This window comes from Ictalurus punctatus, chromosome 15 (genome assembly GCF_001660625.3).
Source record: "Ictalurus punctatus breed USDA103 chromosome 15, Coco_2.0, whole genome shotgun sequence".
Taxonomy (NCBI): Eukaryota; Metazoa; Chordata; class Actinopteri; order Siluriformes; family Ictaluridae; genus Ictalurus; species Ictalurus punctatus.
The window spans coordinates 20,662,002-20,688,921 of record NC_030430.2 but is presented as its reverse complement, the minus strand read 5'-3'; the positions used below and the strand labels follow the sequence as shown (position 1 = coordinate 20,688,921).

General features: G+C 43.3%; 1 protein-coding gene across 8 annotated transcripts in view; it reads right to left on the bottom strand.

The window, feature by feature from the left end:
- Positions 1-26,920, bottom strand: part of kmt2d (lysine (K)-specific methyltransferase 2D) — a 31,549-nt gene that overhangs the window by 3,334 nt on the left and 1,295 nt on the right. For 2 of the 8 annotated variants that reach the window (XM_047160384.2, XM_047160378.2), the window contains exons 2-53: positions 23,887-23,969; positions 23,370-23,481; positions 22,957-23,159; positions 22,764-22,873; positions 22,497-22,659; positions 22,235-22,406; positions 21,987-22,101; positions 21,349-21,530; positions 20,441-20,568; positions 20,164-20,307; positions 18,977-19,770; positions 18,675-18,788; positions 18,182-18,295; positions 17,990-18,094; positions 17,716-17,897; positions 16,611-16,775; positions 16,418-16,527; positions 16,239-16,280; positions 15,947-16,135; positions 15,375-15,560; positions 15,161-15,277; positions 14,813-15,070; positions 14,624-14,707; positions 14,433-14,516; positions 14,169-14,318; positions 13,957-14,041; positions 13,450-13,688; positions 13,288-13,361; positions 13,148-13,198; positions 11,459-13,039; positions 11,184-11,351; positions 10,936-11,066; positions 8,995-10,826; positions 8,778-8,901; positions 8,595-8,682; positions 8,450-8,516; positions 8,075-8,307; positions 5,094-7,991; positions 4,841-4,984; positions 4,421-4,585; positions 4,118-4,301; positions 3,965-4,046; positions 3,689-3,864; positions 3,455-3,579; positions 3,228-3,366; positions 2,761-2,885; positions 1,299-2,643; positions 1,070-1,206; positions 836-966; positions 416-701; positions 252-325; positions 35-143 (exon numbers count right to left, since the gene is read on the bottom strand). In XM_047160384.2, coding sequence (XP_047016340.1) covers positions 35-143; positions 252-325; positions 416-701; positions 836-966; positions 1,070-1,206; positions 1,299-2,643; positions 2,761-2,885; positions 3,228-3,366; positions 3,455-3,579; positions 3,689-3,864; positions 3,965-4,046; positions 4,118-4,301; positions 4,421-4,585; positions 4,841-4,984; positions 5,094-7,991; positions 8,075-8,307; positions 8,450-8,516; positions 8,595-8,682; positions 8,778-8,901; positions 8,995-10,826; positions 10,936-11,066; positions 11,184-11,351; positions 11,459-13,039; positions 13,148-13,198; positions 13,288-13,361; positions 13,450-13,688; positions 13,957-14,041; positions 14,169-14,318; positions 14,433-14,516; positions 14,624-14,707; positions 14,813-15,070; positions 15,161-15,277; positions 15,375-15,560; positions 15,947-16,135; positions 16,239-16,280; positions 16,418-16,527; positions 16,611-16,775; positions 17,716-17,897; positions 17,990-18,094; positions 18,182-18,295; positions 18,675-18,788; positions 18,977-19,770; positions 20,164-20,307; positions 20,441-20,568; positions 21,349-21,530; positions 21,987-22,101; positions 22,235-22,406; positions 22,497-22,659; positions 22,764-22,873; positions 22,957-23,159; positions 23,370-23,481; positions 23,887-23,935 — 14,865 coding nt within the window. In that variant the 5' untranslated portion in view covers positions 23,936-23,969. Of the gene's footprint in view, positions 1-34; positions 144-251; positions 326-415; positions 702-835; positions 967-1,069; positions 1,207-1,298; positions 2,644-2,760; positions 2,886-3,227; positions 3,367-3,454; positions 3,580-3,688; positions 3,865-3,964; positions 4,047-4,117; positions 4,302-4,420; positions 4,586-4,840; positions 4,985-5,093; positions 7,992-8,074; positions 8,308-8,449; positions 8,517-8,594; positions 8,683-8,777; positions 8,902-8,994; positions 10,827-10,935; positions 11,067-11,183; positions 11,352-11,458; positions 13,040-13,147; positions 13,199-13,287; positions 13,362-13,449; positions 13,689-13,956; positions 14,042-14,168; positions 14,319-14,432; positions 14,517-14,623; positions 14,708-14,812; positions 15,071-15,160; positions 15,278-15,374; positions 15,561-15,946; positions 16,136-16,238; positions 16,281-16,417; positions 16,528-16,610; positions 16,776-17,715; positions 17,898-17,989; positions 18,095-18,181; positions 18,296-18,674; positions 18,789-18,976; positions 19,771-20,163; positions 20,308-20,440; positions 20,569-21,348; positions 21,531-21,986; positions 22,102-22,234; positions 22,407-22,496; positions 22,660-22,763; positions 22,874-22,956; positions 23,160-23,369; positions 23,482-23,886; positions 23,970-24,282; positions 26,512-26,920 lie in introns of those variants that run through there. The other 6 variants (XM_047160379.2, XM_017486880.3, XM_047160383.2 and 3 more) reach the window with 6 other exon arrangements.

Genomic DNA, 26,920 nt, shown 5'->3' with positions numbered 1-26,920 from the left:
AGAATTACTTCAGTCTACCACGCATGATTCTTACCTCCTCACCCTTGGGGATTCTACGACTGGAAATGATGATGATCTTGTCCTCTTTGTCAAACGTCACAACTTCCGCAACACAGTTAGGTGCACAGGAATGATTCACGTAGCTGGAACAGTGCATATACAACCCAAGTGAAATACAATAAATAAGACTCAATATATCGAGTATATATATACTTCTCAACAGAGAAAAGCAGGCATTGTGAGGGTCTTACCGAGCAGGGCCACCAGTGAGGGTGGCATCTATTACATGCTCATTATTAATGCGGAACATGTAGATCCCACGGTTCTGATTAGAAACAATAATACAAAACGTCAGGTAATTCGAATATTTGTTGAGTCTCGTTAACCCGACAATGTTGTTTTCAACTTTACAAACCTGCTCTTCGTAGATTTTTTCCCGACGATTTGCCACCTCGTTACGAATGATGGTACCAATGTACTCGATGACCATAGTGTGTTTTTCCAAGTCTTTAGCTGCATACAAGCCCAGTCCCTGGATACGGGAGCGAGCCAGGTACACGTTGTTCTTCCATTCTGTCTTCAACCGCCTGTACTGTGAGGACTTGGAGTGAACAAACTGCTTGCTGTAGGGTGTGTTGATTTCCCCTGTAAACGTGCTCTGGTAGGCTTTGGACATACTTGTGCTATTCAGTGTATGGGGCCTACAGAGACAGAAAAAGAGGGGGGGGGGGGAGCGCTTCAGCTCACAAGTAAGCAAGATTTCTTCTCAAATAAAAAGGCAAAACTATATAGAGAAGAGCAAACATTAATAACTACTCATAGTATAGAGCCTTACCGTTTGCAATGTGTGAGAATCTTGGGCTCAGAGCGTGCACAGCCAGTAGGATTGATCATAAGGGGAAGCTCCATGAGAGGATGGCGGCCATATCTGAACGTGTAGTTCTGACAGTTCTCCACTCCTGGAAGCTGCAGTGTAAGAGGCTTGTTAAATTTTCTGCGGGAAAGTGAATTACCCTTATAATTATCGTCTGTAATCTGCCGTCAAACAGTGTTGAAAATCATGCCGTACCGACTCGGTGATGCGCATCACTGCATGGACAGTAAGCCCATACATTTCCTCCCCTTTTACATGATCAGCAAAGAGCTTCAGCATGGCCGATTCTTCACGAAGCTTGGCAACGTTCTGCACAATGTTGTTCCATATGCCTAATATATAAAAAGAGAACATTGAAAATAAATATTCCCCCTCACAGCAGTAATATACTCTTTACTCAGCAAAAACCTTAAAAGCTATTTACCGTCTGGACTGCTGTCCCGGAAGTGTAGATCTTCCTGTCCATGCTCCAGCACGCGCACTTCAAACAAGGGTTGGCCATCTTGCTCACTGATGCGACACCGATAGCGACAACGTCGGTTTGGCACACGGGTGCTCCAGTAGATGCGTGTGGCCTCGTAACCCGCAGGGAAGATGGCGGTGGGCGAGTGGAAAGCAGCCATCTGAGAGGGTAGGAGCTGACCCACGGCATGGAAGATGAGGCCACCGACCCGGAAGAGGTGTATGCGGTCACCACGCTGTAGGATGCTGGCGATCTGCTTCACTTCATCTCGCTCGATGTAGACTCTTCGGAAGACAGCGAAGTTGCTGAGCTCCTCCTCACTGGGGCCTTTCAGCTTGTGCTGGGTGCACAGCATGGTTTTGTCCTTGAAAAACATGCAGCGTGCTCGGATGGCACAGGCAAAATGATAGACGTTGGGGCAGCGTAGACGGTTACAGCTGTTGGTGGCACCAGTCTTCTGGCAACACGCACAGCGCGTGCGAAGTCCACGCCGAAGGGCCACTTCTACGTTGATGAGAGCGCCACCCTGTGTCTCGTAAACCTCAGTAGACCACAGGGCGCAGTTGAGATGCACCCACAGATCGACATCAATGTTAAGAAGACGAGCTGAGCCATCGGTAGCTCCGTCGCCTTCTTCGTGGCAAAAGCAGCACTTGCGCTTATCGCGTGGCAGCTTGTCTGGTCTGAGCGTGATACGCAGGCGCTCCATGAGTTCGGACACCTCTCGACTGTTCTCCTTCTTGGAGCTGCCCTTACGAATGGTGATGACCAAATGAAGGCGTTTCCAGCGCACACCTTTCCACTTCTTGACTTTGGGACGTACCTCTTCATCCTCTGAGAAAGGCCTACGCTGTTTAATGGGTTTGGGGGAGATCTCCATTATCAGAGACTCCTGAGATGCTGAGGCAGAGGCCGAAACAGAAGCTGCCTCCTCAGGTAGAGCAACTGGAGGGGCTAATAGGGTCTCCTCAGGCTCAGTCTTAATAAGAGTGCTCTGAACTGTTGTTGAAGGTTCACTTGGTGGCTCTGTTTTAATGGGAGCACTGGGGATAGAAGAGGAGGGTGATTTGGGCTGAGCAGGAGGCTCTGGTTCAGGTTCTTGTTGAGGGTGAGGGTCGGACTGAGTGACAGGTTCAGGTTCAGTACAGATAGATGGCAGCGGTGGTGGTGGTGGTGGTGGTGGCGGTGGTGGTGAAGGCGGTGGAGATACCTCAACAGGAATAATGGGAAGATGGCGTACGTCAAGGTCCGACACGTTGGTCATGTAACAGTGCTGAGCTGGTCGATCCTCTTGCTCAGCGTATTCCTGGGGGGTGGTAAAATGGAAAAAAAAAAGACAGGCCAGTCATCTATGGGGAATTCATTACCAATTTTAAAAAAATGATTCTCATATCACTTGAATTGAATGAACCAGACAGCCAACCTGTTTGATCAGAGACAAAATGTCGACTTGCTTCTTTAGAGTACAACCTGGCAAGGTGACATCAAACTGCTTGAGCCATTCCGCATCTTGGTTTGCAGATGGATCAGTTTTTACATATAGGGGTCCTGAAATATATCAAATCGTACGGGAAATTTAAAAAAAAAAAAAAGAGTTAAGGAGCATGTTTGGCACAAACCCACTATTATAGTCAGTGCCTATTATGCTATAGTTCAATTCCCCAAGAACAATCACAGGCATTACAGTTTCAGAAATATGATCAAGAAGCAGGAATGAGACCACTGTTTGAAGGTTTAATTTCATAGTGATTGATTAAGCCAAAAAAAAAACAAAACAAAAAAACCCAAAAAAAAAAAAAAAAAACAAAAAAAAAAACCCAAAAAAAAAACAAAAAACCCCCACACACACACAACACATGAGAATGTAATAATTTGATAGGTATAAGTTACCTGGGTTGGATGAGTCGGGTGTTTTCCCAGGGCCAACAGCACCTGCTCTACCAGGACTCCGGGGGAAAGCCACTTCATAGGACCCTGGCATACGCATGTGCAGTAGTTGGGCAACTGCCACCATCAGAGAGTTCAAATTCTGATGAGAGAACAAATGTTCACGGAGTGAAAAACAAGAGGACAACCCACCTTTTAAACGGCTTTTAACAGCTTCAAGTGTAAAATACCTTGGCTGCAGCTGCTGAGAGGGTGAAGGTAACAGACACTTCGTTGCTCTTGGCCTTGTCCCAGGAACCAGTTGAGGAACCAGCCTTTCCCTCTACTGCCTCAAATGGTTTAGTTTCTGCAAAACCTGGACATTATGGTGAAAGGATTAGATGGCTCAAATCATATGTTGACAAGACAAGACAGTAAACCAGTTTTAGAAATAGCAACAAGAAGAACATTGTTATAAAGCATACTGGGGATAGCAGAGCGTGGAATCATGGGAATAACAGGAGAAATGGCTCTATTTTCCTCCTCTTCTTTAAGCTCCAGCAGGTGAGGGAAGCGCGACATGTCATCACCAAACTGGCTCTCAGGTGACGATGCAGGAACAATGGTGTCTGGAACGTCACTGTCATCATCACTCTCCATCCTGAAAACAATTAATCTATTAAGTACACCATTATAAATATATATAATAAATTATTACATGTACAATGAAGTGAATAAGCTTCCTGAATTCCACTGCATACCTCACATCTTCATTCTGATTATGTGGAGGAGTGGGAAGTGCTGCTAATATGTCTACACTCTTCACCTCTTCAGGAACAGAGTCTAAAGGGTACAGAAAAGGTACATTCGTTGTACAGTTTTGTTCGTGTCAATAAAAAGCTCGAGCATTTTACCTCGATGTTGGCATGAATTATCATCATTACAATGACCTGTGGTGTCCTCAGAAGTCTCTCTCGCTTTTTGGCTTTCTGCTAGTTCCTCTACTGCGGTCACTCCATTCAAAAGCTTGTGTTGCACCGAAGGAGGTGGAGTTGGCGGAAGAGACGAAGGTGGTGTTGGCGGATTGCTGAGGTTATTCTAATTGGAGAAGAGAGTAAAATGACCCGATAATAAACTCGGCGTGTAAATCCGCAGGCACCTGCAGACCAGTGGTCCTCACATTCAGAGATTCATAGTAGCATAAAATTAGCACGTACCTTAGTAAGGAGCTGGGAATAGTAGTCTGGAATATTGTCTATTACTGCATTTCCAAAAGATCCTTTCAACTGAGTTTTGCCATTAGCTGGACTGCTGCCAAAAGGAGCAAACAAATCCAGGCTAGCAGTAATGGAGGGCTCCATTAAAGGAAGAAGAGACAGACCCTAAGAGGATTTGAGGAGGAAAAGTAGATTACTAAATACTGCTCAAACCTAGGATAATAAAGTGCCGCACAACATATTGCCCTTTAAACATTAGTGCAATATTAGATTTGCGATGCTGAAGCCTGTACTATTCAGGTGATCACAGTCAGTGGTGCAGACAATTTTCTGAATGTGTGCTGATAAATCATTCTTTTAAAGTACATGTCTACATTGTGCAGCCCTAATAACAATCTCTTTTACTTTCACAGTCCTTACTTGTTTAAGCTGCTTCATTATTGCTTCTGTTTTTCCAGCCTCATCCTTTTTGTTCTTTTTTCGAGCATTTGCTCCCCGCTCTCCAGCCTTTGTAGTCCGCTTGGCTTTTGTTACAGGCGGCCTTTTAGTAATAGACTGGAGATCCTAATTTAAAAAAAAAAAAAAGTAGGTGAAAAAGAGCGGACTTTAACGGTTTATTCAAGGATACATTCTACCACTTTACGTTACTGAAAACCTAGTTGCAAGTTTTTACCTCCATGTTACGTGGGGTCTCCTGAAGCTTTTGCTCCAACATTGCGAGCTTACTGTTAATATGCCCGTTTATTTCATTGTGGATACCATCAGATGTCCTCTGCGATGGCAATTGAAGACTCTTGGTTCGAAGTAGCTTTTGCAGAAGTTGTTGGCCCGTCTCTGTTCTGGGAATTTGGCTCATGGTGTCGCCTGGTGGATTTCCAGTGTCACCAGTGATTTCTCTCTTAATAGTTGCAGAAGAAGCCTCCCCACTAGCTCCTGAGTCACAATTAATCTCTCGAGGTTCCTGTTTAATATTTTGCAGTATGATCTTACACAGATCCCTTTCGTTAGGCGTTTCTCCTTCAACCACAGCTGTTGAAACTGATGGCTGTGGCAGGTTTGATGCCAACTTAGGAGATGGGCCGTTAAGTGGAATAGCAGTTGTTGGCTTTTGGGCACCTGGACCATGAGGCTCAGACTTGAGGCCTGATAATTCTTGTGGGGCCTTAGCTATAGGTGATCTTAATGGTGAGGCTGCTGCTCCAACGTTACCAAACGGACTATTTTTTCCAGCACCACAGTCTGATCTAGATGCAGGTGATGGGTGGTTAGAAAGAGATGTAGTACCAAAATCATGTTTATTAAAAGATGCTGGACTTGAGCCAGCTTCTTGAACAGTAGAGCTAGCAGGAGAACCAACATGAGAAGGAGAGGCCTGAAAGGGGCTAAGTGCTCTCACGCCAAGACACTGCCCTTGGCCTGGTGGAGTTTGGCGCATGCCCATGATTTGTCTTTGCTGACCAGAATGGGGGCTGCCAGGTGATCCCTGACCCATAATTTGACGAGGAGACATTGGTCTAGTCATATGACCTAGAGGTGTTGGGCGAACCTGGCCCATCATTGGTCGTGCCAAAGGTACCTGGCCTCTCATCATTTGATGCTGCATCATCTGCTGCTGTTGTTGGGTAGTTGTGTTGTATTGAGGGGAGACTCCTTGTGACAATTGTTGTGGGTGCAACGATTGAGCATTCTGAAATTGTGGTGTCATGACAGAGGGCTGGCCTATTACTCCTTGCTGCTGTGAAGAACCAACTGGACCTTGCTTGGCAGCAAACACATAGGGATGTTGCTGCTGTGCTTCAAGCCCTGGCATTCTTGGACCAAGAGGTTGTGGGCCTTGAGGTCGAATTTGGCCTTGTGCCTGTCCCTGCAATCTCAGCATCTGACCCTGCTGTTGAGCCTGCCGCTGAGCAATTATTGCCTGAATTTGCTGTAACTGCTGGTTAGGAGGTAGGTGACATAACTGAGGGTTCTGTGCAAGTAAGGCTTGAATGTTAATAGAAGCTCGTATTTGCCCAGGAGGTGCACCTGACCTCTGAGTCATCATTATTTGTTGACTTCTATTTAGCTGCTGTTGGGCCAATACGTCTTGTTGCTGGTTTGGATTACTAGTTATTACAGATGGATTCTGGTTACTCTGCTGTGCTAGCATGCCCTGAATTTGTGCAACATTTTGACCTCCCTGTTGTAGCTGTTGAGCAACATAACACATTTGCTGACCTTCCTGTTTCACTTGTTCTGTATTAATGGAGTTTTGTCGTTGCAAAGCAAGTTGCATCTGTTCTTGAGGTTGTAATCCAGTCTGCTGGTTGTTTACATAGCTATGCTGTTGTGCTGATCCAGCATTTTGTCCTGGTTGTTGCGGTGTTGCTTGTTGTTGTTGTGGAACCATATAAGCAACAGTTGCTGGTTGCTGACCAACCGCCCCTTGCAGATCCCCACTTGGCCCTTGTTGCATCTGGATTGGAGTTGAGGATCCAGCTTGCTGGGGTGGAGTTTTAGGGCTAAGGATTCCACCATCTTTAGCAGCTGGGCTTTGAACATCTTGAGGGGGGCCTGGAACTCCCTGCTGCAAATTATCGACATTCCCTTGAACACCACTTGAAGGAGGTGTTCCCATTGTCCTTTGTTGTTCTGATGCACCCATTTGTGCCAGTTGTCTCTGCTGTGGTATTTGCTGCTGTTGGAGCTGTGCAAGATTCTTTGCTGTATTCTGTTGTTGCTGTGAAAGAAGCATACGCTGTGCCAGAACACTCTGCTGCTGAGCAGTAAGCTGGCCCTGTGGCCCTCTAAGAATATGCTGTGGTTCACTGGAAACTTGTTGGCCCATCAAACCCTGAGGTCTCTGCAGCTGCTGCACCGGTTGATTTCCAGCTATGCCTTGTTGACCCGTCATCATATTTTGATTTGGAGTCATTGGCTGAGTGATGATATTTGATTGAGCCTGCCCAACTGCCTGGTTTCCCATCATGCCCTGAGGAACCTGCATAAGGCCTTGTTGATGTTGCTGGTTAGATATTAGTCCCGGTTGTAAATTTGGTTGCTGCTGCCCCATTAATGCATTGCTCATCAATGCTTGAGGTGCCTGACCACCTATAGGTCCAGCCTGCTGATTCATAACACCAGGCTGCTGGCTTTGATGCGTCACAGGTTGCTGTCCCATCATAAACTGCGGTTGCAGTTTTTGCACCATCTGCATCCTTTGTTGCCTCTGCCTTTCCTGAAGGAGCCTTGGATCTGGTACTTGTGCACCAGGCCCTTGTGGGAAAAATCCAGCAGTCAGGCCAGGAGGCCCAGTGCCAAGTGCCCCAGGGTGAGGGGTTTGGCCTGCAGTAAATGGATGCACTGGTGGCATTCTAACCGGCATTCCCCCTTGAGGAATGCCTCCAGGTACTTGACCTATCATCGGCCCCCCTTGTTGACCCATTATAATCTGTCCTGGCATCTTAGAAAGCATGTGGGGCCCCTGGTTTGAGGGACCAGGTGCTAGTATGGAGGAACCTTGCTGATGTTGCTGCTGCTTACTTCTGTATTCAGCAATCAGATTGGTGTGCTCCTTCTGTTGCTTACGTACCTAGGAAAAAAGAAACTTTGTAATCAAGGAAATAGACAGATGTTAAGTAATAGCCTAATCGAGTAGTATGAAAGAATGCTCACCTGATCCAACTGCTTCTGGATTTTACTTTGCTCTTCAGTGACCAGTTTCAGCTTTTCGGCATCTGCTTCTGCAAATTCACGTCCTGCTTTCTTAGCCGTGCGTTGCTTAGCACAAAGCGCTTTGCGGGATTTTCGATGTGCTCCTATCTGTTCCTCCAGAAATTTTAGCTGCATCTGTAGCAGCTGCTGGGTGTGTACAAGCCACTCTTCATATTGGTGCTGTTCAGCATCATCTGTTGTGCAAAGGGATTAAACTATAGGTACATTGAAATTTATGCAGCACATTGAAATTTATGCTATAACAAACAAATGGGGAACAAAGAGACCAAGGACATTCAGCACAGAAATATTTTAGGAACAGAATGCAGAACATACTGATGATGCCCTGGACAAATTGTGGAGGATTAGGTCGTGGCTGAACCTTATCACTGCTTTCCCCTTCCTGAAATTAAGAGAAGTGTTTTGATCAGTGAAACTCAAACTTGTAACCAAGCAGGGAAAAAAAGGACAATTCACTGACCTTAGATGGTCCAGTACCAACGTGGGCCTGAGCATCTGCGTTTCCTGGTGCTGAAGCCAACCTCTGGGCCAAAAGGGAAACTTGCTGCCTAAAAAGGTAAAAACAAATGGGCATAAAAGGTCAATCCCTGCTGTAGGAGAAAAACAGCAACATGTGGTTTTATACTGAATCAACAAAAGGTACCTATTGATACCAGGAGGTACATTCATGGGGTCCTGAGTCAACACCCTTTTGATGCCTTTCAAAGCCACCATCTTTGCTTTGGCAATAGGGTCCATTATGTCATCAGTCATAAATTTATCAAGATCTGAAAGAATATAAAGTCATATAGTCATGTGAATACGTGTAGGAAACAGCATGTTATACAAAAGACCAGAAGATCCACAGTCTATTACTCTACCTTTATCTGGGAAGAAGTTGGCAGGGACAGTTTGTGGTTTTGGATGGTGTTGAGGTGGTGTTGCTTGCTGCTGTGGATCGAGAGCTGGGTGAATGCTGCTTGGCTGTCCAGCTCTTATCATTGCTTGTGGTTGCACCACTGCCACATGAGCAGGTGGAGGCATTGGCGCACTAAGTATCCTCTGCTGCTGCTGGGTTAGCATGTGAGGAGGCCTCGGTACCATTCCCGGTTGACTCACAAGACCCTGGGGCGGACGATGATGGGGTAGTAAAATCTGGCCTGGTCCCCCAGAAGGCTGTTGTTGATTCTGAATATTATGAAGATGACTGCTCAACCCCCCTTGTAGAGCATTCAATTGCTGCTGCTGTTGCTGTTTCTGAAGCTCCTTCTTTTCATGCTCCAATAGATCCTGAATCAATAGAGGCAACTCACTTGCCTCCAGTGAGCTTTCTACTTTGTCAAGATCAACTGCAGGTGAGTGCTGGCCACCACCATCTGGCAGACCAAGTGGATCTTCGGGTAGGTCTGGATGTGGTGTAGCTGGAGGAAATGCCAAAGTATTAGCTTGGGTTGGAGGAGGAAATGGAACGCCACCTAAGCGGACCGTGCTTAGTGAGGCAGATGAATTACCTGGCTGAGTTGAGATCTTGGACGATGTTCCGCTTAGAAGCAAAGAGACAGCTTCGCCCATCTCATCTTTAACCACAGTCTGTGCTGACTGCTGAGGACCAATCGAGCTTTTCTCTTCAAGTTTTATTGTAGCAAGTTCAGTGGAATCTGAGGACTCTTCCTTGAGAGGAAGTGAAACACAGGATGCTGTGGAAGCCTCAGTCTTTAAAGGTAGTTGTGTGGAAGCTGTGACTGACTGCTTGGCAGTTGTACCAACTTTAGGTTTCTCTTCCACCTTAGTGCCTGAACCCTCACCTTCTGCCTCAACAAGTCGTAACTGGTCAGAAAAAACATCCTTGGGGTCACCTTGATCAAGCTCAGGGTCAGTGTATGCAAGCAGGTCAAACTCATCACTGTTAAGCAGATCATCCAAATGGGGATCATTTGTTTCAAGGTTGTCAAGGTTCCCCAAATCATCATCGCCTTTATCAGGATCCAAGTCGAGTGCAAGATCATCATCCTCGACTCCAGCTTCTGTCCCTGCTTCTCCAAGGTCTTTGGCTGCAAAAGGATCCTCAAGGTCAGCCTCTGGTAAGTCGACATTTTCTGCCACAGACTGTTGTTCTCTCGTAGCACTGTTTTGAGAACTCTGCTGCTGAATAGTTGAGTGGGAGACAGGTGTGTTTGAATGGGTAGATGGGACCTCATGTGACTGTAGTTGGGATTGAGACGGAGGAATATTGCTCTGCTGTGGTATTAATTGGCCCAAGTTAGCTTGTGGCAACCCAAGTCTGGGACCTTGCCCACCTTCTCCCTGAGCAGCAAAAGAAGGTGGCAAGGATGTTGGACCAAATCCAGCAGGCACATCCTGCTGTGGTATAAACAGGCGTGGTCGGGGCTGAGGTGCCCTTGCCAAGAACTGGGGTCCAATTGGCAGCCTCTGGGCATTATGTTTTAATTCTATGAACTGTGGTGGAGGTCCAGACACGGAGTGTTGCATTGTTTCGGGCCCAGTGCCTTGTGACACAGCAAGAGGATTAGGCATGCCTTGCATCCCTTGCATACTAAGAGGGTTGTTTAAAGGAGCATTAAGGTGGTGCCTGGGTCCAATTTCCATCATGGATGGTTGTGGGAAACCCCGTTGACCAGCAACCTGACTTTGCCACTGTGTAGGAAATGGTGGACGAGGATACATCCCCTGGGAAAGATTAGCGCCAGGTTGCCTACAGACAAATTTTTAGACATCTAAATGTATTAATGCTGCCGGTCTTACTTCTTAAATCATGCGTTTAAAATAGAACGTGTGATACAAAAGAAATTACACAAACATACCTTAGCACATTGGAGTCAATCATACCAGGTGTTCCAGCAGGAGGAGGAGGGCGGCACAGCTTCTCATCAACTGTTCCCATAGGTACAGATAGCTTGCCTGGGATGGCAACTTGAGCAACAGCTGCTCTGTCCTAATTGGGATATTGTTTTTACAAGACAAATCAACCACAACACATCATAGTTCACTACATTTGAAATTATGTTCCACACAGATCCTTATCTCATCGGTCATTGTGACTGAAAAATACCTGTGGATAAGGAGGTGGTGCTCGCTGAGATTTATCTGGTTGAAAAACAGCCATTTCACCTTCTTGCCAATTTGGAGCATTGTTAACAGGCACATTTGCCTCCTTCTCTTGCCGAAGAGAGTTCCTTTGCAGTTTCTGTCTGATCAAAAATTCTCTAAGTCTTTGTTTCTGCAGCGAAAAGGGAGACAATTTCAAAAGAAACACAGAGGGAATAGTTAATGAAACCTGATTAGATGGCTCTAATTATTCTGTACCTCTATGAATTGCTTCTGTACCTGTCTATGCTTTTCAAGCTCTGAAGGACTAAGGCCAATTAGCGACTGGTCCTGTCCAGCTGAAAGGTCAGGCAGCTCTTGGGTGCTTGGCATTACTGGTATATGATGCGCATCTTGATTTCCAGATGGTAACTGTGTCTTAGCGTTTAAATCGGCAGCCATGGTCGGTGGCATAGATGACGATTGCTGGAGTTGAACCTGAGCTTGCTGGGAAGTTATTACTTGTTTTGAGCAGACTGCTTGCGGCTGGTTAATCTGAAGGGTATCCATGGGACTGCGACTAAAACCAGGTGGTCCAGGTGGTTTTCCACTTAGTGGATCTCCTACTGAAGGTGAACAAGGAGGTTGCTGGTTGGAATGAGGTGAGCCTCTAAAGGGAGCCTCGGTGACTACTGAGGCTGGGCGAGGTGGTTTATGCAGGGAGGTGAAAGGGTCTCTGGACTGAGGCCGGGATGGTGGCCGTGAGGGTGGCCGTGAATGAGGGTCTGGAGAATGAAAGCGTGGTGTAGCTGGTGACTGCACAGAGAATCCATCATTGGAGAGTGCTCCTGGAGTAAGAGGAGAACTACCCTGTGACTGAGGACTAGAGGCAACTTTTGGATAAGATTCTTGCTGGGGCATAGGCAGTCTCTGAAGCAAGGGGGATGAACCATCTCCTGACTGGGGCCGGGGTGTAAGAGGAGACTGGACACACGAATCAGAAAAAGAAGAGGGAGACTGGCGATAACTCTCTGGAGGATGATTAGGAGACAGATTAGGGGGAAGTGGAGTAGATGAGGTTCCAGCATCACCCTGATGCATGCGTGGAGTCATAGGAGCTTTGAACAAGCCATCTCCAGAGTCCCCCATTCCTGCAGGGGAATTTGTGCCTAGGCCAGTAGAGGCACGTGGAGAAGGAGCACTCATGTCTGCCCTGTTTTGCAGCATTCCTCCTGGCGAAGAAGTAACAGTAGAGGGGGAGGAAGATGAAGTGTACTCTTGCCTGCCACGAATTGGTTCTCCATGGTGAGCTGAGTGGGATGGGGAGAACAAAGGAGGGTCTCCAGTCCCAACTGCTTTTGGTCGAGGACTCTCAGGTAAGCCAACAGCTTCCTGAGATGCCTGTTGGGACTGGGGTGGAAGGATCTGCTGCTGCTGAGTTTTAAAGAATGGGTCAACCAGCTGAGCCTTGCGAGGCATTCCTGGCAGCATATCATGGGAACCAAGACTGGTCGGCCGTCCCTGAGGAGCACCCTGTTGGCCAGGTAAAGGATAACCTGAGGAGGCCTGCAGAGGGCTAAAGGAAGGCTGTAAATAAGGAGTTGACGGTTGAGATTGAGAATGTGCGGACTGAGATGGAGGCTTGGGAAAGGAGTCGGTATGAACGTCTGTTGAACCTGAGGTCTTCAGAGATCCATCTGGAGAAAAAACTGAAGACGCCGTATCTGGGGTAAAGGGAAATGCGCTTTCAGCAGAGCTAGGCTGAGAGGGAGTGGAAAGAGAGCCAGAGGGTGGTGGAATTTGAAGGTGCAGACTGGGGCGCTCCCCTTTTATCCGTACTGGCTCAGTTTTAACAGGCCGTAACACCTGACTCTCTGCTTGCTGTCAATAATAGAGGAGGGGGGAGGAAGAAAAAATTAAAAAATTTAAAAAATCAGTAATGCTTTCTCTGACTCTGGAAATGCATCAAATTGATGTTAAAATTATTACCTTCTGTGCCTTGCTGATTCTCTGAGCTGCCCTGTTATCTTTGGCCTTTTGCTGGAGGAATGAAACACAAGGTAAGGAGGGAAATATCAATACTCAATCTTATGCTAATGACATTATGGCTATTATGTCCATGTTCTTACCAAAAAGGGAACCTTGTCAGGAGCTGAAACTTTCCTCCAAATCTTCATTATCTGCTTGCAGCGGCTTGCCCAATCTGTGAAAAAGTATTTCATTTTTTCTTTTATAACAAAAGGTGACCATTTTATTTTAATCTTGAATGTTTCTGCAGAATGATTACTAACCTGGGTAGTCTTGCTTGAGATTAGGGAAATTGATGTTGGCATAGAGTACAGGAGAAATCGTGGATAGATTTCCAAGTTCTTCATCTTTTTCCCAGCGCTGTAAACTTCTCTGGTTGTATGACAGGCCATCTCCCTCCTGTTCGGTAGGTGTTGGAGGAGTAGTGGGAGTGGCTGGAGTGGAAGGTGTTGCCCAAGGGCTTTCCTCATCCTGATCTGGACTGAAAATTCCACCACGATCACTGGGTAACAAATATTTATATTAATGAAATATATATATATATATATATATATATATATATATATATATATATATATATATATATATATATATATATATATATATGAATGAAGTAAATATATATATATATATATATATATATATATATATATATATATATATATATATATATATATATATATATATATATATATATATATATATGAATGAAGTAAAAAATATATACTGAATGTTTTGTAACAATCAAAACAAAATTAACTTGTCCTTACAGTGGATCAAAAAATGGGGACTGGGAAAGTCGTTGAAAAGACTCCACCATACTAGCCGAGGGCAATGAGCCAGATGTGGAAGCACCTGCATATAAAAAATAATAATAACAAATACATTTTAAACAATTAAACAATCAAGGTCAAGCTGCACTTATAAGGTATCAGTCAGTTGCAAATACAGACTAGCAGGTTTGCATTTGGTTTAATCTTACCAGGAAGGTTCCTTAGGGGCAAACCACTACGATTACTCTCCCCTTCTAAGACAGGCCTCATACTAGTTTGAAGAGTGCTCCCTTCTGAGGGTCCAAGTATCTTACGGAAGAACTGCTCAGAGTCTTGCTTTTCTGTCCCCTGTGGAAGACCTAATCCAAACCAAAAGAAAAAAAAAATGTTTAATAAAAAAAAAGTTAATTCTTTTATTTAAAAAAAAAAAAAAAAAAAAAATCATTTACTGAAGGTCATGAGCTTGGTTTTACCTCCATTTTTCGGTAAGTTTGAGCCAGGGGTGTCACTTAAACTCTGATCACTGTTAGAGGATTGCTCCCCTGCTCCTGCAATTACTGAAATATGCAAAAGTGCAAATGCAATACGTTTATTAATATTAAAGTTTAAGACTAAACTATTAACATTAAAATACTTAGATAATTCCACTGGTTTTGCAACTTACATTTTATCTCTCCTTGAGGCTTTAAGCCATCAGCCTCTCGCTTAAGCTGAAGGGTTGCTTCAGGTGCTCGGTTTTCAACCTCTACTACAACAGAGTCGTATGTATGTAAATGCTGAGGTTTACATATAACGTGGTGATTTTTTCAGAATGACTTTCAGATACCCAACGTTTTACTGAGCATTACCATACCTGGTTCTGAAACTGAAGGTCTACCTCCAGGAGCAGGTAATGTGGGTCTTGGCATGCCCTGAGAATGTCTCTGGGCTGGAGGGGCCAGAAAAGCCCTTTTACTCAGGTCGAGCAACGTCTTCCCAAAAAAAGCTTCCTGCAGGTACGCAGGAAACATGTCTTCCAGTTTGCTTTTCTTTCTCCCTCTACGTTTTTTGGCAAGTTCACCATCTCCCTCTGCTGCTTTAGCATCAGGTGGATCCATGTCAGGATGAGGGCCTTAAAAAAATATACATTTACCATTAACACCTTGGCCTAAACATAAATGCATGTTTATATGCTTGGCAGACGAGAGCTGGTTTCACTTGCCTTCTTCAAGTTTTGTCTCTGTTGCCTGTCCTTCAGTCACACTGTCAGCAGATGCAGACAAACTCTTTCTCAGCCGTGTGTGACATTTTCTCTGCCGGACCATGAACCCTCCAATGCCTACAAAGGATCAACTAAGTCCTTCAGCACTCATAACCCTTTGTGGTAATAAACAAATACATAATAAAAACACCAATATCAGAGAATCCACTGTCACCTGGCCTGTATGGTTTACGCTTCCTCTTCTTTCCTTCATCGGTTTCATCTGTTCCTTTAAGAACATCACAGTCAGCTGTCCCCTCTACACCTCCATCTGCCCCTGGCTCCTTGTCCATACCACCATCACGATCTGGGCTGCCAGGTGCTTCCAGTTTAGAGTCACACTCCATTGAATCGGCACAGCCTGAGAATGCAGATTTAGGACAATTGTACTGTAACTAACAATTTCCAACAGGTATTGAGCTAATGGTTTTGTTAACCTATCCAGGAGAAGGTCTACATATGACAACCGAGCAGATAGTTACAAATGCAAAGGTTTAAGAATACAGTCCCCTCCAGAATCATTGCAGATAGAAAGACTGAATCAATGAATTTAATAATTTAATAGAAACGATTCAGGAGTGTTTAGCTTTCTCTGGTTAAACAGCTACGGCATTTATTTGCGCTCAAATATGGTGAAACTGTGGCGACTGATAATCAGCTGACTGTGATGTCAGTCACATGACTATTCTCAGCTGACTGACGTTGTGAAGTTTTATGTATACATGTTAAAAGGTAATAAAAACATACATTTCCCCTCCTCTCCATCACCATCGCCCTCTTTCAGCTCCAGGCCATCAGGAGCTCCATCGATACAGATAGTCCCCAGTCGGGAACGCCGCTGTCTGCGCTTATGCAGGGGTGACATGGAAATGCTACGCAGTAAAGACATCCCAGTCTCCGTAAGCCAGACACCTTCCAGGCGGTAGAACTGTGGCTCTGAAGAAGAAAGGTTTTAAACTGGATTAGACATTTATATAACGGCATGTACTCAAGAGGATAAACCAAAATGAAAAAGGTATATTGTGCAAAAGAGACATACCAGGTTCCTTTATTTTGAACACTGACATCATTGGGGACTCCACTGAAGAAACAATATGAAAGCAGACAACAACAACAAATCTTAAGAATATTTGGGAAAAAAAAAAAAATACAGTTGCACATTTCAAATGTAAATTTCTTTACTCAGAAAAATCTTCAACAGAACAAAAAGAGACTCACCGACAGGTCTGGGAACATATGGAGTACAAGCTGTACAGGCAAAGCCCTCATCAGATGCTTGTTCAACCTCATCCTCGGTATAAAGGCTTTCACATACAGCATGCACCCATCTACAAATAAAAGACTAATTTAATTCAACATTCCAGTTTCCAGTTTAAAACCACTGCATTCTTCAAGTTATAACTGTATGTACCTGTCACAGTGCTGGCACTGCAGAAGCAGTTCTTCTTCCATGAAGTTCTCATGACATACAGGACATGTGACCAAACTGGCACAAGGGCCACAGTGGTTATAGTTATTCTGCCACTCGCAGTGAAACCCGGGTGAGCTGGCCCCACAGTGCATGCAGCACACACACCTAGCACAAACAGTATGGAAACAAAGCCATTAGTCTATTTATTTATGTCCACACCAGCAGTAACAAAGCACATGGTGGGGAAACACTTTCAGCGTTTTCGTTTGTCATAACCCGACAGACTACAGAGTTAGCTGCTGATCAATCCTGCTTCATGTCAGCTTCTAGTGCTAAACAAAAATATTTAATTTGCCATGTAATTCTGGATGTAATCACACGGGTTCATGTACATTTGTGCTCGTAAATGTACATACCCCTTGCAGAATCTGCAAAATGTTAATGAAAATAAATAAATAAATAAATAAATAAATAAATAAATAAATAAATAAATAAAGAAAGGGGGCTCGTTAAAATTGCATTTTGTTTTTTATTTCGTACCGCCCTGAATAATCCATTTCACATAACAGATGTTTACATATAGTCCATAAGACACAATAATAACTGAATTTACACAAATTAACACCCCCCGGCTCTTAATGCATCATGTTGCTTTCTTGAGCACTAATGATCTCTCTTCTTTCTTTATTTATTATTAACATTTTGCAGATTCTGCAAGGGGTATGTAATTTTATGAGCACAACTGTATTTCTTGGGGTATTTACTTACTACACTTTTCTAAATCCTACCTCCTGCTGCACTATGGGATAACATCTGACAGTTAGCACAGAAAATAAACAGCATTAATACACATAATCCATATGTTTGCTAAATGAAGTGCTGCTGCATCTATATTAAAGTGCAATATTAGGAGTAGATTTCCCAGGTAACCAGTACATGAGCGCGATTACACTGCAGAATTAACATACCCGTTGGACTAGCTAAATCATTTATTATTTGACCTCTCCTGTAAATTAAAGCTCACTGAATTATAGTTACTTGACAAATAACGTATTGCAGCAAAAAAAAAAAAAAAAAAAAAACTACTGATGAATAAGTTTTGTACCATTTGCACTTCCAGCCTCCCTTTGGCACGGTGTGCAGCGGTGGATCCAAGCAGTATGTGTGATAGCTGACATCACAGTCATCACACAGCAGCAACCGTGAAGGATCAGAGGCCTTCCCACACACCTCACAAACAATACACTCAAGACAACGCCAGCCTTTCCTTAGCATCATCTTAGTGATCTACAGAGGGAATGGAAAAACAAAATAAATAAATTCTCAAAATGAGCACAAACTGCAGCTGAAAATAACATCACAGTTCATGACGTGCTTACCTTGCTGTTTACACAGTATGGATGGTAACACTGGGAGCACTGAGCACAAGCTAGCAGCTGGCCCTCTACACCTCGACCAAAACTGCCACATACTACACACATGTCCTAGGAAGCAGAGAGAGAATGCCTTGTCAAATTGTCACCCTAGAACGTCATGAACATGTGCCAGACAAACAAAAAGCCATAGTTTACCTGCAAAAGAACAAATTTATCAGTGTTGGAGAAGAGCACCACTGTATTCTGCATTGTGTCATCCTCCTCCTCCTCCTCCTCTTTGCTCAGGCCAGAGTCTGCATTCATGGTTTGCTATAGGGATGACAGAAGGTGTTTCGGTTAGACATGCAAAACATTCTTCTAGCTGACCTGGTTTTCGTTGTAGAGTCATTTGTGGCTGAGCATATGCCAGAAAAATTCTGGCCTTACAAACTGATGTTAGAGACTCTAAAACTAATATTCTGTTCAGTACAGTGCATTAAACTTCATTGAATTAGCTGTACAAAAATAAACATTTTCTAAACCATTTGACACAAGCTACATATACAAACTGAACTGCTCATTTGGTTACACACACACATACACACACACACACATAGCAGGGATCTTTCTGCACTGTATTCAAAGTAAAGCTTGAGTCAGCATTTAATTTAAAGCAAAGCAATATAGCATAGACATGAGAGAAACTCACTAAGAAAGCATCGATGCAAGATGCCATAGCTTTGAGGCGTGATCGCCCTCGTCCCCTTCCACTTCCTCCACCTCGTGGCCTCCTCCTTCCTGGGAAACCACTGCCCCTCCCCTGCTGTATCATCAACAAAACAAACCATGAATGAATTTTCATACATGCAAAACTATATGCAAATGATGAGCGCAATAATACACAGATACCAAAAATAAATAAATAAATGAATGAATGAATGAATAAATGAATAAATGAATAAATAAATAAATAAACAAACAAACAAACAAACAAACAAACAAACACACTACCTGTTTCACTCTAGAGCGACCTGGAGATCCTCTTCGCTTTAATTTCTCTCCATCAGACTTGAGAGAGTCAAAGGGCAAAAACTCATCACTCTCGGTGAGCAAGGAGTCCGAGCGCGCCCTACCTGCTGGCAAACCACCAAGGTCCATGGACAGCATCTGGGAGTCCACCTCTGCTGGCGAGCCTAGGAAGCCACTGCTGCTCTCATCACCGTGGCTCATGTTGGACATCTCATCGAGGAGCAGTTCTGACTTGATGCTCATTTCCTGAGCATCAGCCTCCTGCTTTGAACCATCTTCAGCCTGACTATAATCCTTACAGCGCACCTCCCCTAACATCTCGTCCTCCTCTTCATCGTCCTCTGACTGACCTGCTCGGTCATCTGTGTCTGAGGCAGAGGGTTCCGCCTGAGGAACAGCGGGAGAAGTCCTGTCTAACATCTCTTCGTTCTGCACCTCGGACCCTGCCTCTGAGATGTCCATGGCAACGGGCTCTGCTTCATCTAAAACAACAGGAAGAGGGATCTGAGGTGAAGGTGACGAGATAGAGAACGGCGTAGGTTCCGTTACAGTCACGTCCATATTACTGCTCGATTCCTTTCCCCCGTGTCTTCTGCCTTCCTCTTGTAGCTGAACATCTGCTGCTGCTTTAGGTCCAGCTTCCAGCATAGTGTCGGTGACAGGATTAGCAAGGCCACCCGCTGTCCCCTGAGCTTTAGGTTCATCCTCCATACTAACAGCACCATCAGCAACAGATTCACTACAGCCTTGTGTGACTCTGCTATCATCACCTACACCTATTAAAATGAAGACAGATAACATACAACACAGTGAGGTAATGTCTGCCAACAAGATACATCTGATAAATCTCTTTATGAAAAGCTGAAGTCCAAGGTGTTGCTACACCACTTCCTAAGCTTCAAAATTTCACTGTGCCAATTCCATTACACAACATTCTTGCAATCTGTTAACTGGCTGATGAAAAAGTGCGCACTAAGGAGGGAAAGACTGCAGTCTTCGGACCCTCAAAATGATTGACGGCTCAATCGATCACGTTTTGCTCTACACATAAAGAATATCTGCGGCAGCACGCGCACCGTTTCGGATTGAATCTGTATTTCTATAAGAGATTTAAAATATTTCTCTAGGAGAGGAAAACCATGACTTGTGCATGCTTTCTTAATGCTTACCTGAAACCTCGGCCACAGGGGTCTGCTCCTCGGTAGAGCCTTGAGCGTCCAGGTGTGGATCAGTAGAAACCACAATCTTCTCTTGCTGTGATCCCTTTTCCTTAATGCTCTTGTGAACTTCTTCCATTTCAACGACCTCAGCTTCTGTTTCGAAGTCAGAAAAAAAAAACACCCAGTATTTACATGGACAGAGATCACCGACTAAAAATACAAATAATTCCCAGAGACTCCAAGAGTAATTTTGATGGTTCGTAGACGCTAAAAAAACAATACATACCCAATTTCTCTTGATCTGTTATTTCATCCTCGGTCTCAGAGACAACACTCTGTGCTTCTCTGCAGATTACGCAGATGCATTTTTCATCTGGAGGTTCTGAGACTGACGCACACTCACTGTGTATCCACCTATGGAAGGAAACAAACATTTTTATTAAGCATGTTAGGATCAGATTCGCCATTTTATTACCTGATCATATCTTTCTTTTTTTGTTGTTGTTGTTGTTGTTATGTAGTCATTCAGACGAAACAGACTATCGCCTTCAACTTTAGAGTAAAGAATGCAGAAATGAAAAGAATTAATACCAGACTACTAACCAACCTGTGTCTTCAATGCACACCACCAAGGTACTTCATCCAACTGTTAAATATAAATCTCTAGACCCACCCCTCCCGTTCATTTCCCCTTCCGACGCCACACAACAAGGCTAGAGTATATCTAAACGTTAGTGCAAGAAGCAGAGCTTTCACTTTATGTGGCCAGTATGACTGACAGTCAGGTACACACTTTGCTTTGATTACTTCTTTGTTGCTAGTCCACATGACGTTTCGCTCGATTAGAAAACATAAGGAGCGCCGAAGAGAGCATTGTTTTTCCTCTGAGCAGATATTTTACCGTCAGCTGCAACAATAGTGCCAGACTTAACCAATGACCCAGTAGCAATTAAGCAGACATACCAAAGCAATAACAAATTTTGTCATGTCATTAAATGAATCAAGTACAAAACCTTGAAATACACTCTTAAAAACTTTTTTTTTTTTTACAGAATAAAAGGATGAAAACTTATCAAATGTGGCTGCAGCTTCAAATTATAGAACCCAAGAGTGTCCCACAATAGAATGAACACACACACACTCACACAAAAAAAAGTTGTCTAGACAGCTGTACTTCTGTAAGGAGGTACTCACCTATGACAGATGGAACAGCGGTGTTGTAGTGTGACTGATGATTCTGTGACCCTACTGCACACCCCACAGACAGATATGCGCCGTTGCTGACAGCTTTCACAGACTGAATAGCTCTCGAACCACTGCTCAGACCCAGGGAGAGTAAGTCCTCGAGCCCCACAGTCAGTACACACGCGACACCGCTGCAATGAACACACACACACAAAAACCCCAACATATTTTAAACTGTTTTTATACTAAATAAGTACTTGACTGGATGTTAGTCTTGCACTATTTTTATCAGGTGTTAAAGCATTACAGAGCAGCAAGTGTGTGAGTTTGTACGGTTTATCAGTTGGAGACAAAATTAGTTTTAAAGGAAATGTGCCGAGTGTGCAATTTTACTGTCATGAGAGATCATATACACGGTTCCTTAAATGACACTTCACTATTTTTATTAACTGTGTGATGGCTTCTTTGTTTTCTTGCTAAATAACTAATTGTCGTAAACACTGAGTAGAAAGCGTAACTTGTATGTACGCAGCTTGTTCTCTTTTAAGTATATGCATATTGAAACTTTGAAAATGTACCACATCACTCTCCCCTCTTTATTTTTAAATATACGACTGAAGGAGAAAATGACACTAGATGGAGCTTACTTTGCACTTCCAAGCGTCAGGGGGTACAGAGTCCATGGCTGGCTGCAGACAAAATGTGTGATAGCCCTTGTCACATGCATCACAGACCAGCATCTTGGTGTCTTCCCCTGGTTGCCTAAAAATAAGGAACATTTTTAAATCAGCAAAAGAACCAAGATGTCACCTAAATGTAAAACGACCAGAGGTCTTTTTTTTTTTTTTTTTTTTTTTTTTTAAATGGTAGAATGACATTGCTTTCTCAAACATACCTGCAGGTTTGGCACACCTTACACTCTGGGCATTGCCAGCCAGAGCGCTGGAGTGGTGCGGCGCTGATCTCAAGACAGGCATCATGGTAGTGTTGCCCACAGCCTGTGCAGTACAGTAACCCTGACAGCTCTCCTGCAGAGTCGCATACCACACAGTACGCCTCCTCTCCAGCTGAAAACAGCAGCAGCAGCAGCCATTTAGACAAATTCGACATGTGATCCAATGACAGCTATCTCCTGTTTCTTTGGCAGTGTTCCTTACCCATTTCTTCTGCCTGGTCTTTGTGCTCAGGACACAGAAGAGCCAACTGCTTCATGGACTGAAACGATCCACTCGCAGCCGAACAAGGGAAGTGGTAGGACCGTGAGCAACCCGCAGCACGGCACCTGATGGTCGCACCCATCCTTTTACAATAATCACACGGCTGTAACGACAACGGAAAAAATAATAAAATTAGCTCAGGAGACCATCAGTTTACACGCCATGTCTTTGAGTCAGCTTTTAAGTATAAAGTGATTTTTAGTCCACCTGCTGTATCCCTGAGATGACCGCTTTATCCACGTTTATCAGCTCTTCTCCTTCGCCCCTTTGCACCCCTTCTGACCATACTGCACACCAGTGGTGAACCCAAAAGCTCCCTGTATCAAAAGAAGTAAACATTATGGAAAAACAGCACAGTCATGTTGTAACGGGTCCAAAATAAAGGTTATTGTGAGCGTACCTTTGTCATCAAAGAGACACGCAGGACTGATGGGTTCAGAGAAGCCAATGGAAGACAGGTCATCATTTCCAGCTAACGGCAGTGAGGAGGTAGATGGCTCCAGATTGGGCCGATGGGAAGAGGGCCCAAAACACCGGAGCTCCCTCTGTCCATGAAGACTTCTCTCAACACAGTTGCAAAGCGCACAGGCTCTGACAATCTCCCTGAACACACCATACAAAATTGGGAGTCATCTATTACAGCCATAATTTAAGACTTCTGGAAAGCTGAAAACATTCACTCTCAAAATTGATTTGCGATTTTCTGATCATGGATACCATACTGTGCGTAATTTGTTAGATTCAAGTGAAAATCGTGTCACGAATAGCTTATGTACGCAAAAGAAAAAGTGGAATGTTAATAAAGGGCTTTACGCTGGTGCGTTGGAAGGGTCCACAGTAGTGCCTGAGATGTCCTCTGCAGCAAAAGGGGCTTCTGAGTCCCCCTGAGACGGGACGGTCTCGTTTGAAGAGGCACTGTCATCAGCTGGGAAGCACAGGTCAGATATAGGTTAAAGTACATGCGCAAGTCAAGAAGAGAGATGCAAAAAAGAAAAAAAGATGTTCACAGAGTAGCTCTTTCATGTCACAGAAAATGCCCTCTTCACACCGGCCTTAAAAACAACTGCCACATGAATCATTCAAAGAAGAAAATAATAATAATCAGAAATCCAACAGCTGGCTTTGCATCTCTCAGAAATGTGTCCAGTGTAAAAATGTATGAAGGTCAATTACAGGTCCATACAATAAGATGCAGTCTACCGATGTATGTTACACTGCTAAGAAAGTCAAGAACATCAGAGAAACCATCTGCGTCGTTTTGCATATAACAAAACAGAGTGAAAAAGTACAACAACAAACAAGCCAAAACAAGTATACGTTTGAATCTAACCTGCTTTTTCTGAATCATTTTCTTCGCAGTTTGACTTCTGCTCGTCCATTCCTTCTCCTGAAGACGATCTCCCTAAAAGAGACCTGAAACAGGAAAAGATTTGTGTAAAACCTGTTAGAAATCCTTCAGATATTAACTCTAGTCGTGTAAATAAGTTTTGAATCTATTAGGTCCAGCATGATCTATGATGTTAGATTCATGGACAGGCATCTATCTACACAGCTAACTAGTTTTCTAACGACCTGCAAAGTTTATCTACAAACTCCTCATTAAAAAAAAAGTTACAAAGTCAGACTATTTCATGACAGGATTAATTGGAGCGTGCATTCTACTAATACGTTGCTCTTCTCACATTGCACAGTAATATTGCAACAAGACAAAATGTGGAATACTGACCATTAAATCGCATTTGTGTCCTCAGCTCATTCTCTTAGTTTACAAGGGGGAGCGACAGCCAGCGACAAAACAAAAGCTAAATGGTCTGTGCGTGCTTGGTCCTAAATACGTTTTATCCGCCAGTTAGCGACAGATTACAGTACATGTAGCCAGTTTAGCTTAGCTCGATCGCTAGCTTGCTAACCGGGGTTAACAAACTCTCTGCACAAAAATCCGGCCACCGATCATCAACCCAGAAATATAAAGCAACAAATGCATTGGGATATGGTCGCTACGCGTAACGCCAAGGCAATCAAATATTTAAAATGCGTACATAATTAACACGTAATGCTACTTCCTCCATTTAAAACAACAGTAAACGGAGATACACAAAGAAAACACAACTTCCGAGTGGCCCGCTTCCTGTGACGGTTCATAACCACTCCGGACTGAAACAAAGCTGCTGCTGCTACTTAGTTCCGTCTAAATCTGCGTGCAACGCAAACGCTGAAAATAAAGAATGAAACGTAAAAATAATAAAAATGGGGCTGTAAATGAACAGCTTTAACAACAATATACTTAAGAATTTGTTATTAGGAAATTACACATTGGCATTCATACTTGGTATTCTTTTTTTTTGTCTATCATGTCTCAACTCCCACCTGAAATGCCCATAGCTGTCATTAAAACAGATTATAATTATTAACACATTACTTTTATATTAATTAAAGAGCTAATATGATGACAAATTGAACAAAAGCACAACCTTAAACTAGACTCTCTGTTATTCTGTATTTTAACAAATTCACACTGCTGAACTCTTGATTCTTAACAAATCAGGTTAAACAATTTTCTTTAACAACAGCTCTGACAATAGTCATGGTTGTGATTCAAATGCTCCTTCCAGTATGTTATCATTTCTATAGTAACAACTCGTTCAGAGAGACTTGAATGGCAGATGATCTTCATAATCTATATGGATAATAAATGGATTAAAAGCATGACGTGCTGTTCATTGATAAATTAAAAATTGCAATCGTTGACAAATCACTGTGGAACTGTTATAAGAAAATAATCCATGACTGGTGTGATGCAGCCAAATGCAAAAGCTGTATTTTGTTTAATTCATCATGTAATTTATTTGTGGGTTGGATGTAGGTTTTTAACTCGCACACCATGATGTCTGCTTGTACATCTAAATAAATAAACCACGAAAAGTTACCGTTACACCACGAGGTTATTCAGATAACATAAAACCATGTAGTTACTTTTTAAAAATTCACTCTTACTGCAAGTACCGTTAAAAATCGTTGCTCTCCCACATCCCTGAATTTACATGTGTTTCCTCCTATGACAACACACAGTTGAGTAAAGGAAACTGAAGGGAAACTGCACTCTTCAGACGTTTAAAGCGTTGGGGTTTTTTTTGTTTGTTTGTTTTATTTTTTGTCTCTCTTGTGGTATTTCAGGTCCGACACTTTATTTCAACCTACATCACCAAAACCCTGTTGATCACAATTGTTGAACATGTTGGCAGTTCTTTTGAAAGATACTGCATATATGAAATATAATTTGTGTCTTGAGAGAGTGTGTAGAGAAACCAAGATAGACAGCCTGAAGTCTTTTAAATGTGTTTCTTCTCTAAAAAATAAATAATAGAGAGACCGACCTGATTACAGTACAGTCCTATACGAAGAGTTGTGATCTGAGCCAGGCAATGTAAATAAGCTAGTAGTGCCTGTAATGTCCACATGCAAATGTGCGATTCACTGTAGATCATAACAACAATAAATATACACCCAGTGGTAATAAAAAAAAATCCCCCACAGTGCGTAGACTGGGGAAAGAAAAAAAAAACCTACCTAGTTATGTTAGCTAGCTAATGCAAGCTGTCAACATTAGCTTAATCATGCGAGACAGAAAAATCCCAAGGAGTCAGCTGGCTGCTTGTTTACTTTGAATGTCTCTATTATTCTAAAAACGGACGTTTATCCAGAGTAGACGTTTAAATGTACACAACACCACCAGTTACCACTTTTACGAAAGTCGCTGTGTGCACTTTCAGCAATCAGAAAACATAAGTACGCAGCTAAACATGGCTATCTCTCTCTCCTAATCCAAAATGTGGACTGCTAGCAAACTATTCAACAACACGGCTGGGGGAAAGTTCCTCTAACTAGCGACGTAGCATTAAACTAGCGCCATAAATACGACTAGAAGACCACGAACAACATAAAGCACCGTGAAGGAACTGTAACTGATAACTTTTTAAAAAAAAAATAAAAAATAAAAAAAGTAGTCAACTAAATACAACAAGGCCAGGAGTGTGCTTAATAGCGAGCTCCAGCTAGTTAGCTTAAAAGCATATCCATCCGCGGTAAAGTGTGTAACCCAGAACGTTTCCTCAACATTCAGGAAAACATTTACCACTAACACTATTTATCACCTGTAAACGCAATGTATGTAGATGTGCACACTGACTAGTTAGTTATTTACTATTACCCCTCCATCCCCCCCACCCCAAAAAAAAAAAAAAAAAACTTAACGTCTTAGTTTACAAGGCTATATGTTTAGCAAACGACTCAACACTTATAGCACATTAAGCTAGCCAGACTCCTGTCAGTAAAACAGGCCAAAGTTGGCCACAAACAGTGTCCAT